The sequence below is a fragment of the Clarias gariepinus genome, chromosome 16 (genome assembly GCF_024256425.1).
Source record: "Clarias gariepinus isolate MV-2021 ecotype Netherlands chromosome 16, CGAR_prim_01v2, whole genome shotgun sequence".
NCBI classification, from domain to species: Eukaryota; Metazoa; Chordata; class Actinopteri; order Siluriformes; family Clariidae; genus Clarias; species Clarias gariepinus.
Window position 1 is genome coordinate 7747549 of NC_071115.1, and position 26382 is coordinate 7773930.

General features: G+C 37.8%; 1 protein-coding gene across 4 annotated transcripts in view; it reads right to left on the reverse strand.

Annotated features, from left to right (window-relative positions):
* svilc (supervillin c) overlaps window positions 1-26382 on the reverse strand; it is a 39774-nt gene that overhangs the window by 11891 nt on the left and 1501 nt on the right. The window contains exons 2-17 of one of the 4 annotated variants that reach the window (XM_053514009.1): window positions 21137-21654; window positions 18179-18325; window positions 17721-17894; window positions 15464-15495; window positions 12629-12690; window positions 7316-7449; window positions 6951-7209; window positions 5115-5548; window positions 4942-5017; window positions 4570-4611; window positions 3146-3214; window positions 1303-1377; window positions 1001-1212; window positions 611-768; window positions 387-479; window positions 34-170 (exon numbers count right to left, since the gene is read on the reverse strand). In XM_053514009.1, the coding sequence (XP_053369984.1) occupies window positions 34-170; window positions 387-479; window positions 611-768; window positions 1001-1212; window positions 1303-1377; window positions 3146-3214; window positions 4570-4611; window positions 4942-5017; window positions 5115-5548; window positions 6951-7209; window positions 7316-7449; window positions 12629-12690; window positions 15464-15495; window positions 17721-17894; window positions 18179-18325; window positions 21137-21432 (2400 nt within the window). In that variant the 5' untranslated portion in view covers window positions 21433-21654. The remainder of the gene's footprint in view (window positions 1-33; window positions 171-386; window positions 480-610; window positions 769-1000; window positions 1213-1302; window positions 1378-3145; window positions 3215-4569; window positions 4612-4941; window positions 5018-5114; window positions 5549-6950; window positions 7210-7315; window positions 7450-12628; window positions 12691-15463; window positions 15496-17720; window positions 17895-18178; window positions 18326-21136; window positions 21655-26382) is intronic. The other 3 variants (XM_053514012.1, XM_053514010.1, XM_053514011.1) reach the window with 3 other exon arrangements.

The following is a 26382-nucleotide window of genomic DNA, read 5'->3' on the forward strand; positions in this document are numbered from 1 at the left end:
CCTTCTGTATTTGAGAGTCATTACAGTGTGTACCTTCTCCCTCTCGCAGGTGTTAGACAGCTGCCCTGTCCAGAGGAAGCACAGAGATGGAGTGACCAGCAGGAAGCAGTCCCCGCTGTTCAGTGAGCGAGCTACCGGCTCCATCAAGCGTACCTGTACTCGTCTGCATCCTGACACAAAGCAAAATCATTATTACCAATGGTTTCTAAACAATTTCTTGTCAGGTCAATATTACTTCGATATTTAAATAAGAAAAATAAAGGTAAAAGTTTCTAGACATTAAATACAAACATTTGGTATGGAAAATAAATGTAAAGATGAAGACATTATAAGTAACAAGTAAAATAAGTCTTTCTCTAAATACTCCAAGATGGATAAGACGTTACCTTTCACAAGGATTAGCATCAGGTTTTTGTAGGGTACAGTGTTTGGAACAGTCTTGGCGGACGACGTGTTAGTGGAGCTGTGGTTCCTTTCAACTGACGGAGAACAGGCAAGACAAAGTCAACTTTTACACTAATTAGGAAACAGACAGCGTTAAGAGGTAAAGGAAGTCTAAACGGTTGTATTTGCTTGCAAGGTGGTCCGCGGTTACACGCGTGCAATTAACCTTTATTGATTTCCATGGCTGTGGGGTCTCCATGGGCCTGCATGAGGTCATGCGTGACGTCGTTTCTGGCTGCGAGAACACGTAATGGATTCCTTGAGCTCTGAGTACGACGGGACGGCCGGACCGAGCGACGATGCTCTGCTACTGCAGAGCTCAATCTATACGCACACACAAACACACAACACCTAAAAGTCAAATAGAAATACAATATAATTCGGATCATTTCTGTGCTACAAACCGCAGCAAAAAAAATATAGTATGAAATTATAGTCTCAAAACATATATATGGTATTATATCATATCACATTATAACGCAGCCCTTCAGGGAAATAAGCGACACGCCTAGGGGCTGTTGTTTAATGTCCTCACACACACAGACTCTGGTCTTACATATGAGTGTTCAACAGGCAGACGGTACTTAGATCCTGCTCTGCATCTCCTGAACTGCTCTGACACTCAGGGAATGAGGGGGCATCAGAGGTCACGACCTCTTTGCCTCTCTCCATGGCAACGGGCTGCTGGGGTTCCTGCGTTTCGTCAAAACTCTTTGATTGTGTCTCAGCCGCTTTCTGCTCAGGAGCCTCAGATTTCACAGAGCTCTCCTACGAAACACAGATAAACTCTTTATTCATCCGTCACACATTTCTGTTTGTGTATATAGTATATACACACTGTCAAAGTGTGTGATATACCTTATCTCTCCGCTGTTCCTGTGGTTGCGTTTGAGTGGGTGAGGGAACCTCCTGAGCTTCGTATGACAGACTTCTCTACAGAAAGTGAAAAAAAAATTTTTTTATACAAAATGAAATCAAGTCATTTTGGATATCTGATATTCCCTTCCTTAAATGTGCACTGGATCTACAAGGGTGATTTTTGGCGTTTGGTAAAAGACAGCCCTACCACAGCGCTGGTATTCTCAAATTCTCGAATCTGATTGGTCAGAAGGAGTTGATTAATATTTTGTAACAGTAGTTCTGGCTATGACATATCCCAAGATTATATTAATTTAAAGTTTCTAATAGGTTTTATTTCTGTAATGACAACATGCACAGGGACTTTTATGGATTTTTAAAAATGTTTGTAATTGTTTTCCGAACGGAGATATTTATTTAGCATTAACGCAAGGAGTGTCCAGTGTCAGAACACTGTGTTACTTAAAGATAAAACAGCAATAGTATGCCTTCTAACATAGAGAAAAAAAATTGAGTGTGTTGAATCTGGTGATGTATTTAGATTATATAATTAAAGTGATAAGTTTGTTAAGTTGTTTCATAGGCATTCCAAAAAATGTAATACAACTATAAACAAATATAATGTATGATGTCCTGTTCTTTATTAAAGTATATCTAAGTGGTGGTAAATTGTTGGGGTATAAAAGAAATAAACACATCGGGATATATGCCTGTAGAAAATTATTAAATGGCAAAAAAAAAAGAAAAAGATTTGTTTACAAGTTTTTATTATATTAATGAAATCCTTATACTCTGGGACCCCTCTCCTGCCGGATAATATTTATCTTGGGTAACAACAAACTAAACCAAACTACGAGGGGCGTTCAAGTCAAACTGGGACTTGTGATGAAATTTCTTCTAAATGAAGGTGTAAAACTGAAAAATAGAAGACTTCAAATGCAGTACAGTGATGAGACATTAAACCTCAGTTAAACATTTGAATGGCTCAGAGCTCATTTCTATCGTTATCGTGAACATTCAGTGAGTGAAAGACCTGATCCTTGATAATTGACGGATTAATTGTCGCCAATTTGCGGAATAGACAAATCTGTCTGTGGCCATTTCTATATTCATGTTTCGGCCATTAAAGGAGTTCCTGGGAGGCCAGCGTTTTAGACGTGAAGCAGACAATCCGATCGTGGCTCCAGCATACTGAGAAAACTCGTGAACCTGATTATAAAGCCCACTGAAGCACCAGTGAAGCCTGGGATGTTTGCATTAGTTTAACAGGAGATCATATAAAGAAAAACGGGTAGTTTTTACTCTTATAGCCGTAAAAGTCCCAAAAGTCCTGAACACACTTCGTGCATGACAATATAACTGGTCTTAGCTCTGGATTATCATTTTGTCCATTGGTATGCATAACTGTGTGTCACATATACACAGAAATTGTTTATCTGACACACTCCATAACTCGATAGAATTTAAAGTAATTCTGTAATTTGCAGTTTATATGCTTTAGCCTTGGAGCTCCAGTACCAAACTGAGTTCAGGAAACTTCTTATCTCATTGATTACATTCAGGCTGCGTAGGATCACATGCCAAAATCATCTCTCGATTACGTACAGGTTGAGCAGGGTCACATGCTAAAAGCATCTCTCAGTCTTTGAAAGACATGCTCCCATCACCCCGCACACACAGTCTAACACACATGCAAAACCACAACTGAAGAAATTCAGCCTGCTTAGACAGAGCACAAAGCATCAGGCCAATCAAAAGCACGGGAACATGCAGAGAACTTCACTGTGCAGCTTAGACACACCTGTATCCCTACTCATCTGCACACAAACACACACTCACTCACCTCATTAAAAAACATCTTGTACTGAGAGGGAGTGCTAGGAGGAGAGTAAACAGAGGAATAGACAGGCTTCTAAAGACAGGAGATCAGATGAAAAGGACGTACAGAAGAGAGACAAAAGTGGTGTGAAACATGGGAACAAAGTAGAAAAAAGACAGAAGGTAGAGAAAAGAAAAGAGATACACATACACAGTAAATACTAGAGGGTAAACTTAATCAGACTTGAAATGCAAATGTGTAACGGAAATAACATCTTTGTCTGATTTGCTAGCTTATGTTATGTTTTCCAGTGTGAAACTCTGACTACGTATAAAAGCAACCCAAGTTTACTTATGAAACGCTAAATACAAGATTTTGTAATTGAAACGAACCCCATCAGGATATGTAACATTAGGCTGTTACATTGTGTGGCTGGGTAGCTAAAACTAGACGACATATTTTTGACACAAGTAGCTACGTTTGGTAGCTAGCTTGCTAACATTTGGCTAATTATCCTCTATCCTTCCAAACTGTTGGCTATGTGAAAGAGGGAGACCATCTGTCATTTTTAATGAAGCATGTCAAACAGGGTCAAATATTTCAGAATTCTTGAAGCTTTGCATTCACTAAACATCTTCTTAAGTACTTTAATAAGTTTTGTATTGGCACTCATTCTGAATAATAATAATAATAATAATAATAATAATAATAATAAAATACTTTTATGAAAAAAAATCTTTATTAATACTTATTGATTCATCTATAACGTTTATACCGTATCTTACTTATCCTGACCTTATAATTTCTTGTATAATTTATTATATTGTAAAAAATGTAAATAAAAAAATTTAAATCAATAAAATCAGAATTCTTGAAGCTTTGCACACACTAGGCAACTTCTAAAGTACTGGTCACTGCTTCTTAATGAATTCAAAAATGTATATGCTCCCATTAATACTTATTTATTTAGATACAATTATCAATTCAGATGTTTATACACAACTTAACTTATCCTGAATAACATTTCTCTTTACATTAAAAAGCAAAAATGGCCAAAAGTATTGAGACAAAAGTGAAATTTAATGTTTTCATCTGGTTTATATATACACTCCTATACACAGGTATATATCGGTATGATAAGAATCATTTCCTCCCACGCTCCCCAATTTCCCGTAGTGTATGAATGAGTGCATGAATGTGAGCACCTGTGAAAGATTGGCACTCCGTCCAGGGTGTACCCCACCTCATGCAATCCTATGGATCCTCCTGAGATAGGCTCCAGTCCCATGTCTTAATACTTTTGGCCATCATTGCATACAAGAAAATACTATCTAGTGGATATCTTTCTCTATTTTTCTCTCTAACTGGAGCCAAATGGTCATTAATAACTATGTTAAAAACCTAAAAACAAGCAGATGTTGAAAATTCAGACAAATCATTACCCTTACCCAACACTGAGCTGGAGGCTCGTGTGCAATGCTGCTCTCATCCTACAGGAGGCAGCACAGGACAGGGATGAGACAGAACAAGATAAAGCAACAATGACAAATGGAAGACAGTAAAAACTACGTACACACAAATAAGCAGAAGAAACACACATGCACACTGTACAAGTCGGTCATCCGGAATTGTGTAAAGTGAAGACATTTATTTAATATTATTTCGTTGCTTAGAACTAAGAGTGGCTCGGATTATCATTTTTTTTAGCATCCAGATTACAGCAACTGGCAACTATTGGTTCTATTGCGGAGTACATGATGTGCGATGCATGACAGACATACTGTGTATATAAATATATATACACATATACAAATACAAACCTTGCTGGGTGGCACGCTGCACATCGTTCCATTGCTTTGCTCGTCTTCTTCTGTGCCTCCCTGAACTTCAGACAACCTAAAAAGAGCATGTAATCGTCATTCACTGTCGCAAACATGGTGTTAGTCCTTTGTTAAATACGAAACAATCGCAATATAATGGGAGGGAACCACACCTGTCTTTGGTGCTCAGTGTTAAAAGGCAGTCCTCAGTCAGGGAGCTGGGCCTCTGACATCTCTGAGAGGAACCACTGCCATCCTTCCTTGCTCTTTGCCTCCAAGGGGCAGTAGAACGTGGGGCTGGAGAATATTCTCCTGCTGTAACTAGTGTCATCTTTTCGTTGCGCAGTCCGTTCTGTACTGGCACCTGTCCATTAGGGATGCTGTTGGACTTGGCCCTAGTCTTAAAGCCACCGTCTTCAGTGGTGGCCTTCTTCAGGATGCCCTTGACCTGCACAGCAGTCTTGGATTCGGGATCTTCAGTTGGCTTGGACTGTGAACCGGACAGACGTATTTCGCTGGGCTTGAGGTTGACAGAGAGATCCTGTTGCTGCTCAACGATGCCAGAAGGCAGATCTAGAGAAGGAAGCAAGACAGGGCCTTTGTGCACCTACAGAAAGAGAGAAACAGACAAGAGAACCAAAAGGACTGTTAGACGTTTTAATAAAAAGATGTTTTAAAATAAAAAGACTCGTGAATGAGATGCCTTCTTAAGTAACCTGATTATACAGTATAAGAGATACATAGTGTTCAAGCGTTTGAGATGTCAAATAGAAAAACCTCTGTTGGTCTTTATTCATTCAGTTAGTTAGTTATCTTCAGTAACTGTTTTACACAACAATTAACCTACTTGCATGTTTTTGTAAGGTGCACAAACCAGGCTAACAAGCCCTTACAGAGATGAACATGCCAAACTCTGCAGACAGTAACCCGAGCTTAGAATCCAACCAGAGACCCTGGAGATGCGAGGCAGCAATTCTATCTGCTGCAACATCATGCCACCCTCTACTGGTTGACTTGTTAATAAGAGAGGTCAGAGGTAAATAGCCAGACAGATTCAAGACAACAGGAAGCCTACAGTAACTCAAATAACCACTCTTGACCAACTGTGTAAACGGAAAAGCATATGAGTGCTATTGTAGCCCATTCACCCCATATCCTCAAGGAGAATAGGGTTCAACAGCTGAAGACTGTTGTTGTTGGACAGAAAAAACACTGGACAAAAGTTTGTCTGGTCTGATAAATCCTAATTTCTTCAACACGGTGTAGACAAGAACTTGACATGAACACCCACAGACCCAACCTGCCTTGTGTTTAATGCTATTGGGAATGTTTACTGAGCAACCACTGGCCCACTTAATACCAGTAGAGTATGTAAGTGTTGTTACTTGACATTTATGGTTACAGTTTACCCTCATCTTCATGATGGAAATAGCCATGAAATAGGCATGTTTTTTGTTTTGCGATTTATTTTCTACATTCAAAAACAATACTAGAGATTTAAAAACTATGAAATAACATATGAAATTATGTAATGAAGTAACAACAAGAATCGTCATTTTAAGACATGAAGGTGGTTTTAAAATGGTTCATCAAAGTGTTTTGAAGTGGTCTTAAACTGATTCATCAGCGGCATCCCCAGTCACTTTCAATCATACACAATAACAACCAATATATAAGCACATCAGACTTTTCATACAAACAAATTTACTTTTCAACAGTACATATAAGCAGGAAACAAAACGTATGCTACTGTAACATCTACTGGTATACCTCAGGGATATATATCGGTCACATTTTTACTTGAATTGTTTCTGTAGGCCCCAAATTTCAACATCATTTTTATTTTTATCTAGCATCAGGCTTGCACAAAGTGTTACATTAATTAATTAGAATAATAGCTATGGCAACACTGTAATAAGATCTTCATACACAATTTTTTTCTAACTGAACTATACGTCGAATGGAGCTTTAATAAAGGTGTGTGATAAAGCCCTGACACACACACTGACCAGGTTGACTTCATCTGCAGTGATGGGTTGTGTGCTGTAACGCGCTCCCTTCTGCCTGCGTCTCTCCGAAGCCCCAACAGAACCGCTGGTCCCACCAGGCCCTCTAGGACCTCCTGGACCTTTAGGCATGGATGGCTCAGAGAGTTTATTGAAGAGTGCCAGTTTCTCACTCAGGGAAAGCTTGGAGCTGGCGTCGTCCTGCTCGGCCTCTGCCACAGTCTGTTCTGTCCGGGCATCCCCTGGCACAGCAACGTGAGCGCTATTTCACAGTAAAGAAGTAGGGAAGGTTTGGGTAATGCTTAGAATGTGTTTACGTTCAAAGAAAGATTATTAGGTTGGTCTAGAAGTTAAAGCCATCTGGTCACCTGTCAGTCACTTTTGTTTCCTCAGTGTTGATCGGTTGAGTGGGAGCTCTGCGAACTCGAGGTTCCCTGAAGCTGCCGCTAAAACGAGGCCTCAGGAAAGAGGAAGCCTCAGGAGCTGCGGTCTTTTCCAACTCCTGTGGGAACAAGACAGAATGGAGATAGAGAGAGAGAGAGAATGATGCTAGTATACACTATAAAAGAGCCAAGTTAGAGATTTGTCTATTGGCAGATTTTCAATGGCAGTTAAACATTTGTCTAATGGCTTTAAATGGCCACAATAACTGCCAAATATTTTTTTCTTAATTAAATTACACTATTCTGCACCAGCCCAACGTTTGGACACAAATTCTAATTCAATGTTTTTTGTTTTGTGATTTATTTTCTACATTCTAGAACAATACTCGATATTTCAAAACTGTTAAATAACACATATGAAATTATGTGAGTGAGTGACAACAAAGGTCAGTTGAAATTTTAAGACATGAAGGCCAGCTGTTCTGGAATAGTTCTTGCAAGAACAGTATTGCCAAGAGCATTTGCAAAACCCATCAAGCACCATGAGGAACCTGGCTTTCATGAAGACCATCTTGGGAAAGCAAGACCAAAACTTTAAAACCTCTGCTGCAGAGTTACCAGCCTGAAGCACCCCCTACACAACACACACACACACACACACACACACACACACACACACACACACACACACTCTGCTCTTTACAGAAACACTGCTTTGTCGCGTTTTTTCAAAGGTAAAGTGCAGGTTCATTTTTTTGTTTTACTTTACAGCAGTGATTTTGTTAGTACTGTATGCGCTCACACAAGTGTCATTAGCGATGTTCCTTGCTAATCTTTCCGACAAAACAGTCTTTCCGTTAATGTGTTTATGTGAAATTCAAATAAGAGAGGAGAAAGGTTTAGTGTGTAAGAAAGTCTCATTAGAAGGTTAAAAATCCATTTTTTTAGCCTTTCTTATGGGTGTGCATGCGCGTAATTTGACACCGTGTCGGTTCACACATGCTCTCTCGAGACAGGAGGGGCTTCACACACACAATCTCTCGGGATTTCTTTATACTTTTTAAAAGCTAAAGTGCAGGTTAATTTGTTTTATTTTTACTTTAATTTAAAAATTTACATTTTGTCTTAATTATTTTTATGTATTTATTTTTTTGGGCTGTGGAACGAATAATTTGAGTGTCTATTATTTCTTATGGGAAAATGTAATTTGGTTTATGAGTGTTTTGAAATACGATCCCAATTCCAGAACGAATTATGCTCGTATTCCAAGGTTCCACTGTACAATGTAATAAAAATAATAACCTTGAAATTGTGTCCAAACCTTTGACTGGTAGTGTAGATATGTTTGCATATGAGGTTATATGAGAATGTTGCAGTTCCTCTCCAAATCTATAGAACTTACCCTAAATTGTTAAGTACTTTAGCAGACAGCACAGCATTTTGTGTGGTAAAAGCAAATAATTTGCTAAACTTGTTGGAAATTGTAAAAATCACAAGAAAAAAATCAAATCCTTATAAAAACATGATCACAGAATCACAATACAAATTATATTAGGTGGTCTCTGGTAATTCCCTTGTAATGTATATATCTCAATTTGTTTTTCATTCCAGGCCAGCAGGAGTATTTACTTTGGGACCAGCAGAGGTTTGCTTAGATCTTTACTTAGCACTAATTGCAAAGTCACTCGGGTCTGTAACCTAATGTGTGCATAAAAATTCTTTAACAGGTTCTCGCTCATTCTTAACTTGATACAGTAAAACTCAAGAGAGATGATTCAAGAAGCCAAGTATGTTTCTCTAAAAACATCTGCCCTTCCATCAGAACCTGAAGACTTCAAATTCGGCCTAATTTATATATTTTACATGTATATATATATTCAAAAAACAGAATAAACACAAAAAAATAAAACCACACCAAACTTGACGGGATAGTGAATTTTGGTCCTTTTTTACTGGACTTCTGTGGGTTCGTTCCCAAAAGCCAGAAGTGGATCAACAGGTGGATAAATAAAATAGCAGGGGGTGAACAGTGCTGTAATGGATGAATCCCAGAGAGCCACTCAGTAAGCTGATACTCCAAGTTTTCCATTACCAGCCACAAGCCAAAGAACGGCACAGAGCCGGGGGTTAATCTAATTATAGCTGTGTATTATTTGTACTATACTTTTCATTAACGCTTTATTAAGGCTGACTTTCAAGTTCGCGGGGGAAAAAATCTGTAAGATTCTTTATTCACATAAGTGGATTAAACTACTGGTATTTATTTAGTGTTCGGATTCAAATCGATTCGATTTTGTCATTGTGCAGAGTACATGTACAGGGCCAACGAAATGCAGGTAGCATCTAACCAGAATTGCATAAGCTGCATATTTACAATAAATACAATGTGTTTTACAAACTGAAGATGCATTTGCTAATAAAGGTATGGTATATATAGTGATGAAGTAATGTACAGTCGTGGCCAAAAGTTTTGAGAATTACATAAATATTGGAAATTGGAAAAGTTGCTGCTTAAGTTTTTATAATAGGAGTTTGCATATACTCCAGAATGTTATGAAGAGTGATCAGATGAATTGCATAGTCCTTCTTTGCCATGAAAATTAACATTTCATTGCTGTCATTAAAGGACCTGCTGAGATCATTTCAGTAATCGTCTTGTTAACTCAGATGAGAATTTTGAACTTCAAGGAAAGTGGTTCAATTCTTGTTAAGAAGGCTTCAGGGCGTCCAAGAAAGTCCAGCAGGCACCAGGATCGTCTCCTAAAGAGGATTTAGCTGCGGGATCGGAGTGCCACCCGTGCAGAGCTTGCTCAGGAATGGCAGAAGGCAGGTGTGAGCGCATCTGCACGCACAGTGAGGCGAGGACTTTTGGAAGATGGCCTGGCGTCAAGAAGGGCAGCAAAGAAGCCACTTCTCTCCCAAAAAAAACATCAGGGACAGATTGATCTTCTGCAGAAAGTATGGTGAATGGACTGCTGAGGACTGGGGCAAAGTCATATTCTCTGATGAAGACTCTTTCCGAAAAGAAAAGGTGAGCGCTACCATCAGTCCTGTGTCATGCCAACAGTAAAGCATCCTGAGACCATTCATGTGTGGGGTTGCTTCTCATCCAAGGGAGTGGGCTCACTCACAATTTTGCCCAAAAACACAGCCATAAATAAAGAATAGTACAAAAAACACCCTCCAAAAAGCAACTTCTTTCAACAATCCAACAACAGTTTGGTGAAGAACAATGCATTTTCGAGCACGAAGGAGCACCGTGCCATAAGGCGAAAGTGATAACTAAGTGGCTCGGGGACCAAAATGTTGAAATTTTGGGTCCATGGCCTGGAAACTCCCCAGATCTTAATCCCATTGAAAACTTGTGGTCAATCCTCAAGAGGCGGGTGGACAAACAAAAACCCACTAATTCTGACAAACTCCAAGAAGTGATTATGAAAGAATGGGTTGCGGGGACTTCCGGTTAGCAGCCACATGGAGTAGACGTGCGAGTTAGGTGCTCCGAAAATTTTAAATTTCTTCACTCCCTTATCCGTTTCTAAATGCTAAACTAAATCTTTAGGAAAGAATGGGTTGCTATCAGTCAGGATTTGGCCCAGAAGTTGATTGAGAGCATGCCCAGTCGAACTGTAGAGGTCCTGAAAAAGGGCCAACACTGCAAATACTGACTCTTTGCATAAATGTCATGTAATTGTCGATAAAAGCCTTTGAAACGTATGAAGTGCTTGTAATTAAATTTTAGTACATCACAGAAACAACTGAAACAAAGATCTAAAAGCAGTTTAGCAGCAAACTTTGTAAAAACTAATATTTCTGTCATTCTCAAAACTTTTGACCATGATTGTACAGTATAACAATGCAACATCGTGCAGTGAATGTGCTATAGTAAACAGAAGTGTAACTGTGCAAACATTGCAGTGGATTAGCATGTCTGGAAGATTACAGTACATGCCTAAAAGTAACATCTATACCAGGGGTCGCCAACCTTAAACATTTAAAAAGCTATTTGGATATATAGGCTAATAATCTAAAAATAAATACATCTCGGTACATCTTTAATCAATTATTATTATTATTATTATTATTATTAACAACAATAACATGGAGGAAGTGACGTCATGGCTGGTGACATCACAGAGTGTTCCGAATGGTGGAGTTTTGTCGAGTGAAGGATCGTGCCAATGGAGCAGGGAGTAGGGAGCACCCTGTGCAGTCACTTCAGAAAGGAACGCAGCTTGGGGCTTGAAAAAGCTCATCGCACATCAGCGGTTGTGAGGCATGTTTGGAGCAAGAAATAATTAAACATTTTTTATTTTAACATTACAAGTTGACCATACTCTTCAAATTTAGATTCCCATTTGAAAAAACTAAAATAAAATACATTTAAATTAAATACTCATTATATATATATATTAGTTCTTTAGTAACTGTACTGCAACAACGACCACGTGAAGAAAAAGGTTAAAAAGGCTTTAGCAGTGAAAGAGATGAATCTGTTTAACGACAATGCAACGTCATTTCTGCGAAATCCTCAAAAGGAGGCAAAAGCTCTCCTCTCCGTCATTAGAGAGATTCCTTGTAAAAGATTTCAGTGTGTGCGTGTGTTCACATGAGTGTGTTCGTGAAAGTCATTCTACACAGTAGCCCTCCTCCTCCTCTTTTCTCTTGTTTCACACCAGCTACAAGTCTTTTCAAAGGCAAAGTGCAGATTAATTAGTTTTATTTTGTATTAATCATTTTTATTTGAATATTTTGGGGTTTTGGAAGGAATTATCTGAGTTTCCATATTCGCTTTGATATATATGAGTGCTTTGGATTACAAGCACACTTCCAGAAACAATTACAGTATGCTCGCAATTCAAGGGTTAACTGTATTATTATATTAAAATATTATAGTGGGGAGACGCCAACTGCCCTGTGGAAATAATATATATTTACAGTACGATTTTTTTTTAACTAATGAGTCACTAAAAAAACTTTTTAAATTTCCCAAAAATTATTTTATTCCAGCACAGACTTAAGTGTTACAGAAAGGAAAAAAAGGAAAGCTTCGGGTTATGCATGAAAAAAGGAAGAAAATTTGAAGTTTGTTCCCAAGGTTTCAGAAGAACTGGTTCTACAAAATGCGTAGTCCTTTCCACAATTACACATCAAGCATGAAACTTAGTCTTTAGTCATACGATGTGCTGGAGTTAAATTTTAAGCAGATGCAGCACTGCTGCTGCTGTTAACTGAACCCAAAGGTTATTAAGAACCTTATGATACAAAATGCAGAAAAGCTCCACTCAAAAAACTTACTTTAAACAGGGACATCTTGGCAGCAACGCTCATCATGGCTCTCTCGTCCGTCTTTACGTCCGCTAAAAGAGAAGAAAAATATACAGAAAAGTATCAATCATTTTGTGCAGAAATGCACTTCCTGCCTTAGGGTGCATCATGACTGTGCCTTCTGCTACATCATTGAGACATCTGTTATTCTTAAACACATACACACTATTTCCCATATGTAAGCTTGATGGACACGTAAACCTGTATTGTCATACTCTGACTAACACTTGAATCATTTGGCACTGGCTGTTTTGAACAACTTCCTCTAAAAAAACAGTACCCAAAACACACACCCACATACTTTATGACTGTGGTAGCTATAATCATCACCCCACCACCCTGACCTTCCCCCTTACACACACTGCACACACACACACACACACACACACACACACACTGATCTGTATATCATCTATTGTATGTACAGTAAAAATGCATTACTGTCTTCACTTTACAACAGATAAAATAATTCATTTATACCCTTCTGGTCAATTTAATTAGACTTTTAATTAATGGAACTAGGTTACAATCCCTTTAACACAATGTTATGACCTAGGGTTGCTTCAGTTAGTCTGGTCTAGACTCAGCAACGTTATGTGGCAATAAAATGAAGTCATCTGACGACCTGAATGTCCTGAATGACAAGGGAGCAGAAGGAATCATTTTCACACATGACCTGGACACCACATTGTGTGCTGTAATTAAAGATAAAGGTGACTGGATGTAAGAGTATTATTTTTTTTGTTGGCCAGGCAATGTATTGAAGGTAATAAAATGTACAACAAAATGTAAAAAAAAATGTATAATGTTAAACTATTTGTGTGGCCTTGAGTTGGGCTTTGGGGAGAAAGATGAATGGGTGAGAGTGGACGTAGAGTATTATGGTAACCTGGTATGTTTGGATGCTGTCTTCCCCTCTCTCATTGATCACTCAGGTTTGTTGACGGTGACGAGATTGTTTGATTTACATCTCAGGGAGCCCTCATGTCTGAAATCCTTCTGGCTCTCCCTTTTAGTTATGCCGTTATAGTTAGTCCTCCCGGAGTCTCTACTTGCGCTCTACACTAAATATACATTCACTTTATACATTATGTGACTGTGACCAAACCTAACTGTTATCTCTCTTCTTATTATTCTCTCCCCTCTCCTGTTCTCCCTCTCTCTCCTTTCCTCTCTCTGTTGAGCTACACATGTCGTTCCTGAGCTGCCAGTGATCCAGAGTCCCTCTGCCCGCTGGACCTGTCTGACCCATTCTGATGCCCCGCTTCTGGTTGGAGATCTCGTCACATGGATGTGTCTCTCTGTGTTCGCTTTATGCGTCTGGTGTCTGAGGTTTCACTCTACCATGAGGACGGTTCTGGCCTCGACTGATGTTGACAGCTGTTTCTTTGAGGACTAGACTTGGCTGCAGTTGCTCGATAATTCAGGACTGGAATTTTCTACGAGTCTATCCGAGCCTCCAATAACTACCAGGACTCCATATTAACATCAATTAACATCAACTGTAATAGCTGAACTGCCTGCCACCTAACATACAAATGCAGATCAATTCCTGCTCTCTGTTTCACCCAGATGAGGATGGGTTCCCTGTTGAGTCCGGTTCCTCTCAAGATTTCTTCCTATTGCCATCTCAGGGAGTTTTTCCTTGCCACTGTTGCCCTCGTCTTGTTCATCAGGGACTATTTGACCATTTTGATTCATACACATTCACATTTCATACAAACTTAATTCTTTTGATTGTGTAAAGCTGCTTTGCGACAATGACAATTGTTAAAAGCGCTATACAAATAAAATTGAATTAAAGAGATTGAGTTTTATTTCATCCAATTGTGACTTTTGTTATCTTAGTGTTAAACTTAAAACCCACCATAAAAATGAGCATATACATAAAGTATATAAATACTGTACTTAAAGAAAAATAGACAAATCAGTCCAATTTTAATTAGACTAGAATACACATACAGTATACAAAAAAAAACCAGGTAAGTAATAAAATGCTTTTCATTAGGTTACTGTTTTATGAAGTGTTTCTTTCTTCTTCTTACTGTATGAGCTTATACAGTACAGTAGCTACAATGAATGTTGTGAAACTATTCAAAACTTGTCCAAACTATTTAGTTCTTGTTTTGACTCATAACTACAAATGGCTGTTCCCTCACCAGCCTGCATTGTTCTTTTTCTTGAAGTTAAACCTAAAGTTACAAATTTACTTCTGATTGTTGCGAAGCGCTGACTATGGAGAACATTTTCAAAAATTCCTTTAAAAGGTCCTTTAAATAAATAAATAAATCCAAAATAAACACCGGACCTGGGATTAGATCCAAGGACTCAGCTGTATAAATATCTAAGTAAAAAACATAAGTATTATTCTTATATATACTAATGATATAAAACAACAAAAACAAGCCATTAAATAAACTTCAAAAAATGCTTTAAAAAGTAAAAAAAAAAAAAAAAGTGTCATGACATGAATCATCAAACTACCTTTTTACCACCTCTACATTACCTCCATGCCATGTAATTTTAATTTCTATTACATTATATACATTTTCAATTAGTGTATGTTCTAACAGCAGTTTTCATCCACAGTTTTTTCTCGTATCAGTTACACAGTACTTAACATGCACGAAACTGGATATGAAGTAAATACAACTCCAACAAGTGAAGCAAGCGAGTCCCACATACAGTACACAGACACCCATTACACGGAGTTTTTGATTAACTTAAATATAAAATCAAATTTAAAATTCCATGTCCACCATCTACAGCCACAAACGTAGAACTTTTCCCCAGCACAGTACTAACCTGACTTTTCTTGCTCTGCATTGTCCATGTTTCTGTAGAGTGAAAGAAAAAAACAAGTATTAACACACTTACTACTATACACACACACACACACACACACACACACACACACACACACTCAGTACAGTACAAAAGCAGACACACAGAAGCTCCTCAACCACAAAAATAAGGGAGATGCAGGCACACACGTCATCTGGACCAAAGACAAGATGATTTCACGTTGATTTTATGACCTTGCTGCTTCCCTTTAGGAAGTCTGACACACACATTCACTCTCTCTTAGACACACACACGTCTGTACAGGTTAAAGCAATGACATAAGTGTAACATTTAAAGTGATGACCTCTCAATAGGTGGGAGGGAGAGAGCTTTGTGAAACAGCAGCTTCCCGACATTTTTAAAAGAGGAAGTGTGTGACATGTTTTTTTTTTTATTTAGCAAAATCTTTTTAAACTTGTGCATATATTTATAAAGTACAAGGTTTAACATCAGTTAATTTGACCTAGTTAGGAAATCTGCTCTGCAAGTGAGAAGGAGGAAATGTGCAAAATACATAAACTTCTGTCGAGTGTCGTATTTTCCATTGACTATTCTCGAAGCAACAACTCAATATGATTCCTTATCTTAATATGATTGGTGAATACTTCACCAAAATTAAGCGTTATTTAAACATAACGACTTCTTCCAGGAATCAAGATCAGCACTGTCGCAATGACTTCAACTCGTGAAACAATACGCCAAATGTATACAGTATATACAGTACCAGTCAAAGGTGTGGACACAAGTTTGGATTTATTTTCTACATCCAATACTGGATTTTTTTCAAAATAATGGTAATTAAGATAATTAAGTAACAACAGCAGCATTTAGTTGTAATTTATATGACACAAAGGTCAGCTGTTCTAAAATAAACCTTGCAAGGACAGTTTTGTCAAGTGCATTTGCTAAACCATCAAGCACCATGAGAAAATTGTCTCTCATGAAGACCTTCCCAGGAAGGCAAGACCAAAACGTACCTCTGCTGCAGAGGATAAGGTAATTTAGAGTCACCAGCCTCAAAAATCACCAATTAACAAACAGCACCTCAGATTAGAGCCGTTATGAAGGATTTACAGAGCGCAAGTAGCAGATACATCTCAATATTAACTGTTCAAAGGAGATTACTGCGTATTTTAGACGCCTTCAGTATTATTTAACAATGTAAAAAGAAATAAGAATCAGGAACAATCATGGAGTTAGAAGGTAGTAATTGCCAGGCAATAATATCCAGCTCATCTGAAAAACCTTAGGAAAGTAACTGGGTTTTGAAGAATAATTTTTTGTTACAGCACTTCCAGAAGTCTGTCAGTAACTCTTTTTTGCACAGGATATAATGGAAAATGTCAATCTGAATAAAGTATATAGACTCCCCGATGATTACAGAGAACAGTTTCTCCAATAGGGCTCCTTATAGTTAGTCAAGTGTAGCCAGGGGTCTGAATTACATTTTGTTGGTGCAAATCACAGCTGTCTCTTTTAATAGCTTTCACATTAAATAAAGAATATTTGTCGGTTTTTGCATGATTGACTGGGACTGAACAATCCAAACCTCACTGTCTCAAAAACAAATAGGCCAGGCTCTCATGAGTGAAACAGAAAAGTGTATTTAAACTGCAAGTTTGAATCCTGATAACGCCAGAGCCACACAATCCACGTAGATGCTGGGGCGGGCGTGATTAATGCTTTTTTCCAAGTGTGTTACAGTATGTTGCCTCCTAGTGTGTGTGAGTGAGTGTATGTGTGTGGCACCCTGTCCAGGGTGTACCCCGCCTCGTGTCCTAAGTCTCCTGTGACAGCCTCCAGGCCCCCGTGTCTATGAATACAGGATAAAGCGGTATAGACGACGATGAATCAGTCAGTCCTGGCTTTAAAAAGTTTTAGAGATGTCGAATCTATGCTATAGATACAGTATACTTCTTGTACCAAATGTAGATCTGTCCTTCTTTACCTAAATGTATACATTCATAATGGTTAAGACTATGTGAAGCTAACTGATATGGACTGTTGGTTTGTGGACGGAACATTAAGTGTACATATACAGTATTAATGAAAAGCCATGACAAACAACTTTTGTCGATTGGATAATGGGGCAGGAACTATAAGTTTGTCCTTCGTATCCTTTTGGCTGACACATGGCCACATCAGAATATGTTCCATCAAAGTTAAAAGAAGAACTTAGTGGCAACACATGCAGTTTTTTAAACATGAGGGGACATACCCGCAGCTGTCCTGCATCTCGGAGGCAGTGATTGGCTGCGTTCGGAAACGCTCGCTGGTTTTACGGCTCCCGGCAGCCCCCGCTGGCAGGTAGCGCCGCGTCCGCCGACGACTGCCATCGGATCCTGCTTTCGGTGATGGGTCAGGGAGAGCATCGAAGCCTCCACCTTCAGGTCTGGAGAAAGAAAGTATGTCAGAGCTAGCATTAGTTCCTCCTACCACACGTTTGAAGTGTAAAGCCTTATTAGCTGAGTGCAAGTGGCATTAATAGATTTTATGGGTTAAAGCTTGTTAAAGCTCATTCAGCCACAGGCGCATGTGACTTTTATTGTCAATCCTAAAGTGCATCATCTCCAGCACCAGTCCTGCACAATTAGACACTGTTATTCCCCACACTTACGATTATAAGTGCAAAGCATACACACTCATACACTCTCTCACACACACACACGTCCATACACTTTATCAGAGGCAGCTGAGCTTGAGCATTGCTGCAACAGGGCCCGTTTCAGTTCACCCACTGATACACGAGTGTGAAGCTGCAGCATGTCAGGGTCAGGAGGTTTTTCCGTAGCCAGCATGTTGGATGAGTCCAACACGCACTGCCTGGAGAGGGGCAACCAAGAGAAGGGGAAAGACTGAGGTGTTGGAATGGAGGCACTACGGTTATACACTGAGCTCATTATGCAAAAGTGTCATTGCTACAATTGGGTGCCTTTTCTGTCCCAACTACAGATCATCATGGTATTTATTGTGTAAAATTGTTAAACAAAATCACTTTTTTTAAAAATTAATACTTTTCACATTTAAAATATTATGCAGTCCACCCAAATCCATAATTTTATACACTGGGATCTAAGAGGCAATGATGCACAACTTTCTGCATTTGAAACTCACAGTCACAGGGAATGTAACCAGCATACACTTTAGAACCAACTACAATCCTTTTACTTATATCAGAGGAACAACCACAGAAAAAAAAAAATTTTATCCAAAAGTGTTTTTTAAGTACCTGTTCACCCTACATGCAAAATTCAGGGTGATAAGGGTGACCAGTCACAAAGCAGAAAAACAGGAATTTGGGCATGTCTATTTGTCAGATCTCCGGTCGGAGAATAAGGGAATAAGTCTTTAAAACTGTTATGCGTATGTCCATAAGAGAGATGTCTTAATACATTTTAAAGTATGTATTCTTGACCAATTTATAATGAAACCAAAAATATGAAAAAAATAATAATAATAATAAAAAATAAAGGAATCCCTTTAATTGAGGTCCAAATGGCACCCAATACCAGCAATGACCCAAAAGAGGGATCCAGAAAGAATGATTCAAGAGCATGTACTAAGTACACTGGAGCCTAACAAGAGAAATGAAGAAGGAAGAAGGAATGAGGAAGAGGAGTGATGCAGTTCAGTGGAAGGATGATTAAAAACAGAAAGGAAGTAAATGACAAATGACAGAGATGGATGTGGAGGCAAATTAAACTTAGGGTTTTTTTGGGGAAAGACAAAAAGACAGCAGTGACAGAGTGAGATGATGGACATGAAAATTAATAGCAAGACGTCAAAATATAATTAAAGAAAGCATTTTATCAAAAAAATAAATATAAACTAATATTTAAAAATTTTAATCAGTGCTACAAAACCAAAAAGACCAAAAAGAATGACTTATAGCAACCAGTTTTGGATTGTGCATCACTAAGCACTTACAGACTTACTGTAGTAACACAAACTTTTACATACAAGTAATAGTCAGGATTACAAAATGTTCACGCTAACAATGTCACGCTAACTCCACCATATAAATAAAGAACATATCCGGTTATGGTTGCAGATTTCAATTTTAATGCCTATAATTACCATTTTAACTTTTATTTGTTTTCAAAAAAGATAATAATAATAATTCCAGAATGAGAAACTCAACATGGTTGAGTAAACTCCCACAAACATGGCTGTGTAAAATCTCACAATGATAAATAAAAATTAGATAACATTCACAATGATAGCTTTTTTCTTTAAATGTGCACTCTCTTAACTTTTTATTATTAGCCTTGCTCAAATACCCAAACCAAAAGCATTATATCATCATTCAGTGCCCTAAAAATAAAGTTAAAACAAACTACTTTATTGTTGGAAACAGTTATAGGCTTCCATTTTTTTAACAATTAGGCTAAATTTAACCAATTGTTACTTAAGCTTATTGTACTGCTAATCTGTCAGTAGATGGTTGACGAAACTATGACAAATGTCTTGTACTTGGAAGTTCCCTTTTGCTGAAATGCTTCCCAATAATGAACCAAAAAGACAGAATATGTTGAGCAAAAAACATAATATAGTGGCTGAGAAAATGTTAAATTGTTAAAGGTAAACTTGTAAAAAAAATTTAAATAAATAAATAAATAAAATAATTAAATTGAATAACAAAGAAACAAATACATAACTGAGTATTCGTCCTTTTATTGTCTTTGGGTACTTTTCGAAGCACCCTGAGAGACAGATTCAGTTACAGAAACAGTTCATTAAAGATTATAAGAGATCCTACAGTATGTCAGTGTGATTAAGTGTTGACTGAAAAAACAAATCCAGTTGCACATTAGAAAAATTCCTGAAAAACAGGTCTCTAAAACTGAACCCCATACACTATGGTTGAAGGAAGAACTCATTAGAATTAATTTTCCTTAATACTCATCATCTGAGTCTTGATGAAATTAAATCACTAATAAGAACACCTATTGACCTGTACCCATTTATCCAATTATTCAATCATGTTACAGCAGCACGATGTATAAAACATTGCAGCTACAGGTCAAGAGCTTCCATTAATGCTCACATCACACATCAGAATGAGGACAATTTGATGGTTGTTGGTACTACATGGGCTGGTTTGAGTACTTGAGCAACAACATCCTCTAGAGTTTACCCAGTATAATGCAAAATCATGCTATGTAGGTTAAAACACAGTGTTTATGAGAGAGATCAGAGGAGAAAAGAATGACCAGACTCTACTGAGCTGACTAAAAGTGGTGTTTACAACCAGGAGTGAGACACACTGTGGTCTTTTATCTTCTGGCCCATCCACCATGAGGGTTGATGTTTTGTGCAGGCTGAGATGCTTTTCTGCTCACCATGGTTGTAGAGAGCGGTTATAGACATAAACTTATTATATTTATAACTTATTATACTTATGTTATTTTCCTTTATTCTAATATTTGAAGAATATCTAAATTTTTTAAAAAAAAATCTGTTTATCTGTTTTTTTGGGAGGAGGGACTAATAATCATGACAATATGTGTAAATGCTAGTCTAGTGTGAAACTTTTAGTCCTTAAATGAAAATAATAATTGAATAATTCATACTCAATTTATTATATTTGAATCATTAAAAGAATCTCCACATTCTGGAGAGTGCAATGATCACCTGTTCAGGTTGGCCTTCTCGGGTTTAGCATCTCCGTGGTATCCATTTGACAGTTTAGGCTCTTCCTCAAACAAGGCTTCGCCACGTGCCCTTACGTCCTTGTTAACTCCACGTGATTGGCTCCTGTCAGAACAGGTGGAATCGTTGTGTGCGCCATGGCCTTCTCTCTCTCTCTTTGACCACTTAGATGGAAGCTCCTCCTCCTTGTTTCCGTAGCGCTCCGCCAGCTCTCGCCTCCTTTCAGCTTTGTATCGTGCGATCCTCTCGGCCCGGGACTCTGTCGCTGAACTTTCCATCTTCCTGTCTTGGGAGCCTAAGCGCGTTCTGCTGCAAGCTCTGTTAATAGGGCTTCTACTGACCCTGAGGTCTAGTTAAGCTCCTAACTTCAAAGAGAGGGAGAAAAAATTGGAGGAGTCAGGACCGCAGGAAACCTTGACCAATCAGCAGCTGGGAGAGGAGCTGGCTCTGTTAATCAGACAGCCGTCTACCATTGTGGTCGCTCCTTTGAGGACGCAACACTGTTGAGAAATCAGAGAGTCTGTAGTTAATCTCATCATCCGACATTCAGCATTTATTAGTCTCCTGAGATGATCAGAAATCATTCGGATCATTGATCGACACCTAATCAACAGGGGTTGTGTTCGCTTTCTCTCTCACACACACTTACACACAGCAAAAAAAAAAACTGGTGACTGTATTCCTCACAGGGATCATTAGCACACAGTTCAGCGCTTAAGATAACCGTGTCCACCTGTTAAACACGTCAGCTATAAAGATTAGCTCCCACTTCAGTCTATTCTCAAACCAGCATGCCATCTTAAGGGAACTGTGCATCTCTAGAGCTGTAAGATGACCTGGTTTGATTTGCTGCTCTAGCATCTGGGATTCTCCCCTTGCACTGTAACTCAAAACCTCTGACACGCGGGAGCAACTCGGCCACCGCTCGCAGCACAGACCGACCTCTATAAACTCAGCACTTTAACAACGTTTCACTAAAGAACACAGTCTGGTTTGTTTTTATACTTGTGTCGTGTGCTTTTAATGGTCTGTTTCTTTATGACACATCACGTGGTACAGGACCAACACGTGCAACTGTGGTGTTGACGAAATATTACCTTAATGTCACTATTATAAGCTACTGCAACTAATGCAGGATGTTTTAATGTTCTTTCCACTATAAAAAAAATATTACGAATTTTAGCTACAAAACCACAATGTGTTACTATGTGTTTATTAGATGTATACAAATTTAGAATTAGGGCTGCATTATTTTATTTAAAAATAAATAAATAAATAAATAATGACACTGTGATTATTTTTTACACATTTCGATTGCAGTTTCAACTGCAATATGTAAATATTAATTGTACTTTTTTGTAGTCAAACGTATGTTTCTCACATCAAAGTTTTTAAAAATAAACAAATGTATATATTATTTACAAACTTTATTTACAAACTTTACATAAATTCTCTATTTATTTGTTTGTTTATGCACATAATACCTGTAATAAATTGCAGTTATTTGCACTTACATAACTGCACTGGTCCATATTAATAACATTAATATCCGATTAACTGTGCAGCACTAATTACTTCGGACAATAACTTGATTATTTATTTATTTATGACCAACCCATTATTACCAACTCAAGGTCAAAACTTTAACTAACTACCTAAAAATAGCTAAAAAATGTTTGGAGCATTCTAGTTGTAAATCAAATTTAAAAAATAAAGAATACATCAAACCTTAACACGTGACAAATATTATCCCTAACTAACTTTAGTCAGTGTTAATGCATGACTAATATTAAATGCATTAATTAGTTGATGCATTTGTTTTAAAAGTTAGTTCTGTGTTGTTGTTTTTTTAACTGCAACAGTTAGTAGTAGGATGCAAACTTTACAATCTTTGTTTAGAGGATAAAACCGTGCTTGTTTCAGCTTAGAACCGTCTGTTTTGTGTTTCATAGAACTTTACATGTGCAAATTATTATATCATAATTATTTATTTTGTGTCTCAAATAATTTATCCTTATCTACATAATATTTATTGTATTATTGTTTTGCATTACACAAAAATCTTAATTTTCTTTAAAAAAAGGTCAAGGTTTTCCTATGTAATTTAAAATGCAGTTATAAACTAAAAACGGAATTTGGTATAGCCTGTAAAAATAAAAGCTTTTGAAAAAAAAAAAATATAAATAAATACAAAATGTGTGAAATATTAATAACATACTGTGAAACACTAGTTCTCTACACCGCTTATCCTGTACAGGGTCACAAGAGGCCTGGAGCCTATGCCAGGGCATTTGGGGCACAAAGAGATGGGGTGGCAGTCTTTCACAGGGCACAAGCCTGCACACACTTTCACACTCTCACATACACTGTTTTAAACTTTAAATTTTAAACCACCAACTATCCTAATCTGTAAGTCTTTGCACAGTGGGAAGTAACCAGAGTACCCAGAGGAAACCAACCAAGCACAGGGAGTACATGTAAACTGAAGGCAGGACTGGAACCCTTAACATGGAGGTGCAAGGCCACACTTCTAACCACTTCAAAAAGAAGTTTCATACATGTTTTACCACTGTTAATCATTTTGGTCATATTAATAGTGATGGCCAACCTGTGAAACCCAATAACCCATATTTATTAGTTTGTTTATTGACCAAATTAGAGTTGGATGCTATCACAAACGTACATCACAATACCTGCCATTTTTAAGAATAGCATTATTACAGTATGTAAAATAAATAACTTTGATAAATAGTTTGACAATACATTTATTTACTGCTAAAAAGATTTCGTTGTTTTCTACAAAAATAAATGAACACTTTAAAAAAAGAAGAAAAACGGTTATTAAAAATAATATAAAATGGAGGAAAAAGTATATAGCAATGCCACAGGAAAAGCAAAGCGTAGATTAGCACAGTACCGATATCATGGTATGTTCATATCAGCAGAAACTCTAAATCATGATCCTTGAATTTTATGTTGGTATTTCACTAAAAGAATACTGGTGTCAGTCAACAGTAAGCTGTAACAAACACCCATAACAGGACTTTTCCAATGCCACAGCTGTGCAAAACAGCATGATACAAGTGTGCGGATTGGTGAGACCTAATGGCATCTGGGCAGCGCAAAGGCAGAGCGATGTCACAAAGGCTATTTTAAAGCCCTTTAGTCATATTAAGACTAATTTAATGACTGATCCAGCCTATAACAGCATACAGAGATGTGTTCAGCTCACAGGCTCTACACACACAGCCACACGCAGCCACACAGTTTCCCATGGCTACTTGGTCTCCAGTCCACAGCCAAGACACAAACAAAGCTGAGCTCCAGGAACCGTGAATAAATAATGACATCATGACCTTATCAGACACACTGTACCATGGGCAGAGCTCGGTGAAGACGGATGTCTCCGAGATGAAGTCAAAACACAATGAGTACTGGATGCATATCTGTTAATATTAACCTAATAGATCTTATAGCCAGTATACCACAATGGATTTGGTGTGTTTGCATGTGTGAGTGATGTGTGTTTAACAGTGGGTGTGGAGGCACCAGGCTTCGGCTGCTCCCAAGCACCTAAACTGTTAACGTCAGCATTCCAGCTTTTCCAAGCTCTGAGCTGAAGCACAATTCGCATTAAAAACAGGCTATAAAACAGAGCTGGCTGCACTTGGTACGGTTTAAGGTCATGAACAGTTTTTTTTTTTTTTCCCCCCCAAAGCCTGAGAACTTTTGGCACCCTGAAAGCAAATCCTGGTCCACAATTAATTTGATTAACTCGTTTGACAAGAAATAAAAAAATCCAGTGGAGTTATGTTTATTATCATAGTTATTATTATCCCACAATTCTGCCGATGCCCTAAAATATGATTGGTCGGAAGGTGTTGAGTGATTTATTTTTAACAATCTCTCAGACAACAGTGTCAGATGTATCTTAAATTACAGTTTTATATGAACTTGCCCTTTCTGATACATTTTAGGTTTTTAATAGTAACAATGAATTCAAAGTGTACTCACATGGCAAATACACTGCATAATTTAAGCCTAATAATAAACTGTTTAAAACTTTATTTAGCAGAAAGAAGAAGGACAATCATTAAGATGATTGGGCTTTCTGCAAAAAGCGACTTATTTAATATTTATGGAAACTGTTTGAGTCGATTAGTTATTCAATTATTCAGCTATTAGTAATCATTGCCGAAATGAGTCGTGCACCATTGCAGTGGTGTGATGTGACACAACAGACAGCAGCCTTAATCTTACCACCTGTAACATGATTAATTTCCTATAACTGCTCGTCCCGTCATGTATCCAGCCAGTATTAAAATTAAGAGAGAAGGAAACAGTGAGCGTGAGACAACGAAGCAGTGTGATGAGTCTGATGGATAATATTACCCTGAAGGCCTCAACACTCACACATACGCGGGAATGCTTTTAGGGATAAATGTTCTAATCCCTAAAAGGTCCTTTAAGGACCTTAAAGTCTTGGAAAAGGTTCTGCCTTCAACACTTTGATTTTGAAACAGTTCTACAAAAAAGTTTATTAAATGTTCTCTCTTCTAATGTTACCAAGAGTATGTTATTGGTTTATATCTCGGATCAGTTACATTTAAATCATTCATCCAGGAACAATCATACACAAATACAGACACACGGACACCCCTAATTTCAGTTGAGCACAATGCGCTATAGTTCGCCAGCGGTAAATAGATGGTTACTGTATGTTGCTAACCACACATGATGTTTTTAGGAGCTTTACATAAAAGCCAACAGCTTCATGTTCACTTCCGATTATCTAATACTAGACACCACAATATATTATACCGTCTGCTCCAGAGTTATTGGCACCCTTTGGTAAAAAGTTTAAAGTGGATTCCAAACTGATTATCGGGATTATGAGCATTATGAGACAACACACAGACTAGTTCTGAGCAATTGCTAGTTATATGTGCCAATAATTGCACCAACACAAACCTTCTAGTAAACTTGATGCCCATCATAGGAATTATCTACTTGAGTCATTTATCAGAAATGAACAGGATTTTTGTGCAAAGTGCACATATCAGGGTAAGAATCTGATAGGCCAAAAGTTATTATTATTCTAATAATGCTCTGAACTTAATCAACAAGATGACTGGCTTTTTTTTACTTAAAATGTATGACCTTATTTCGCACTGGGATCTTTGGTAGGCTACGGTGACCTTTAAAACATTTGAAAATATTGTCCTCCA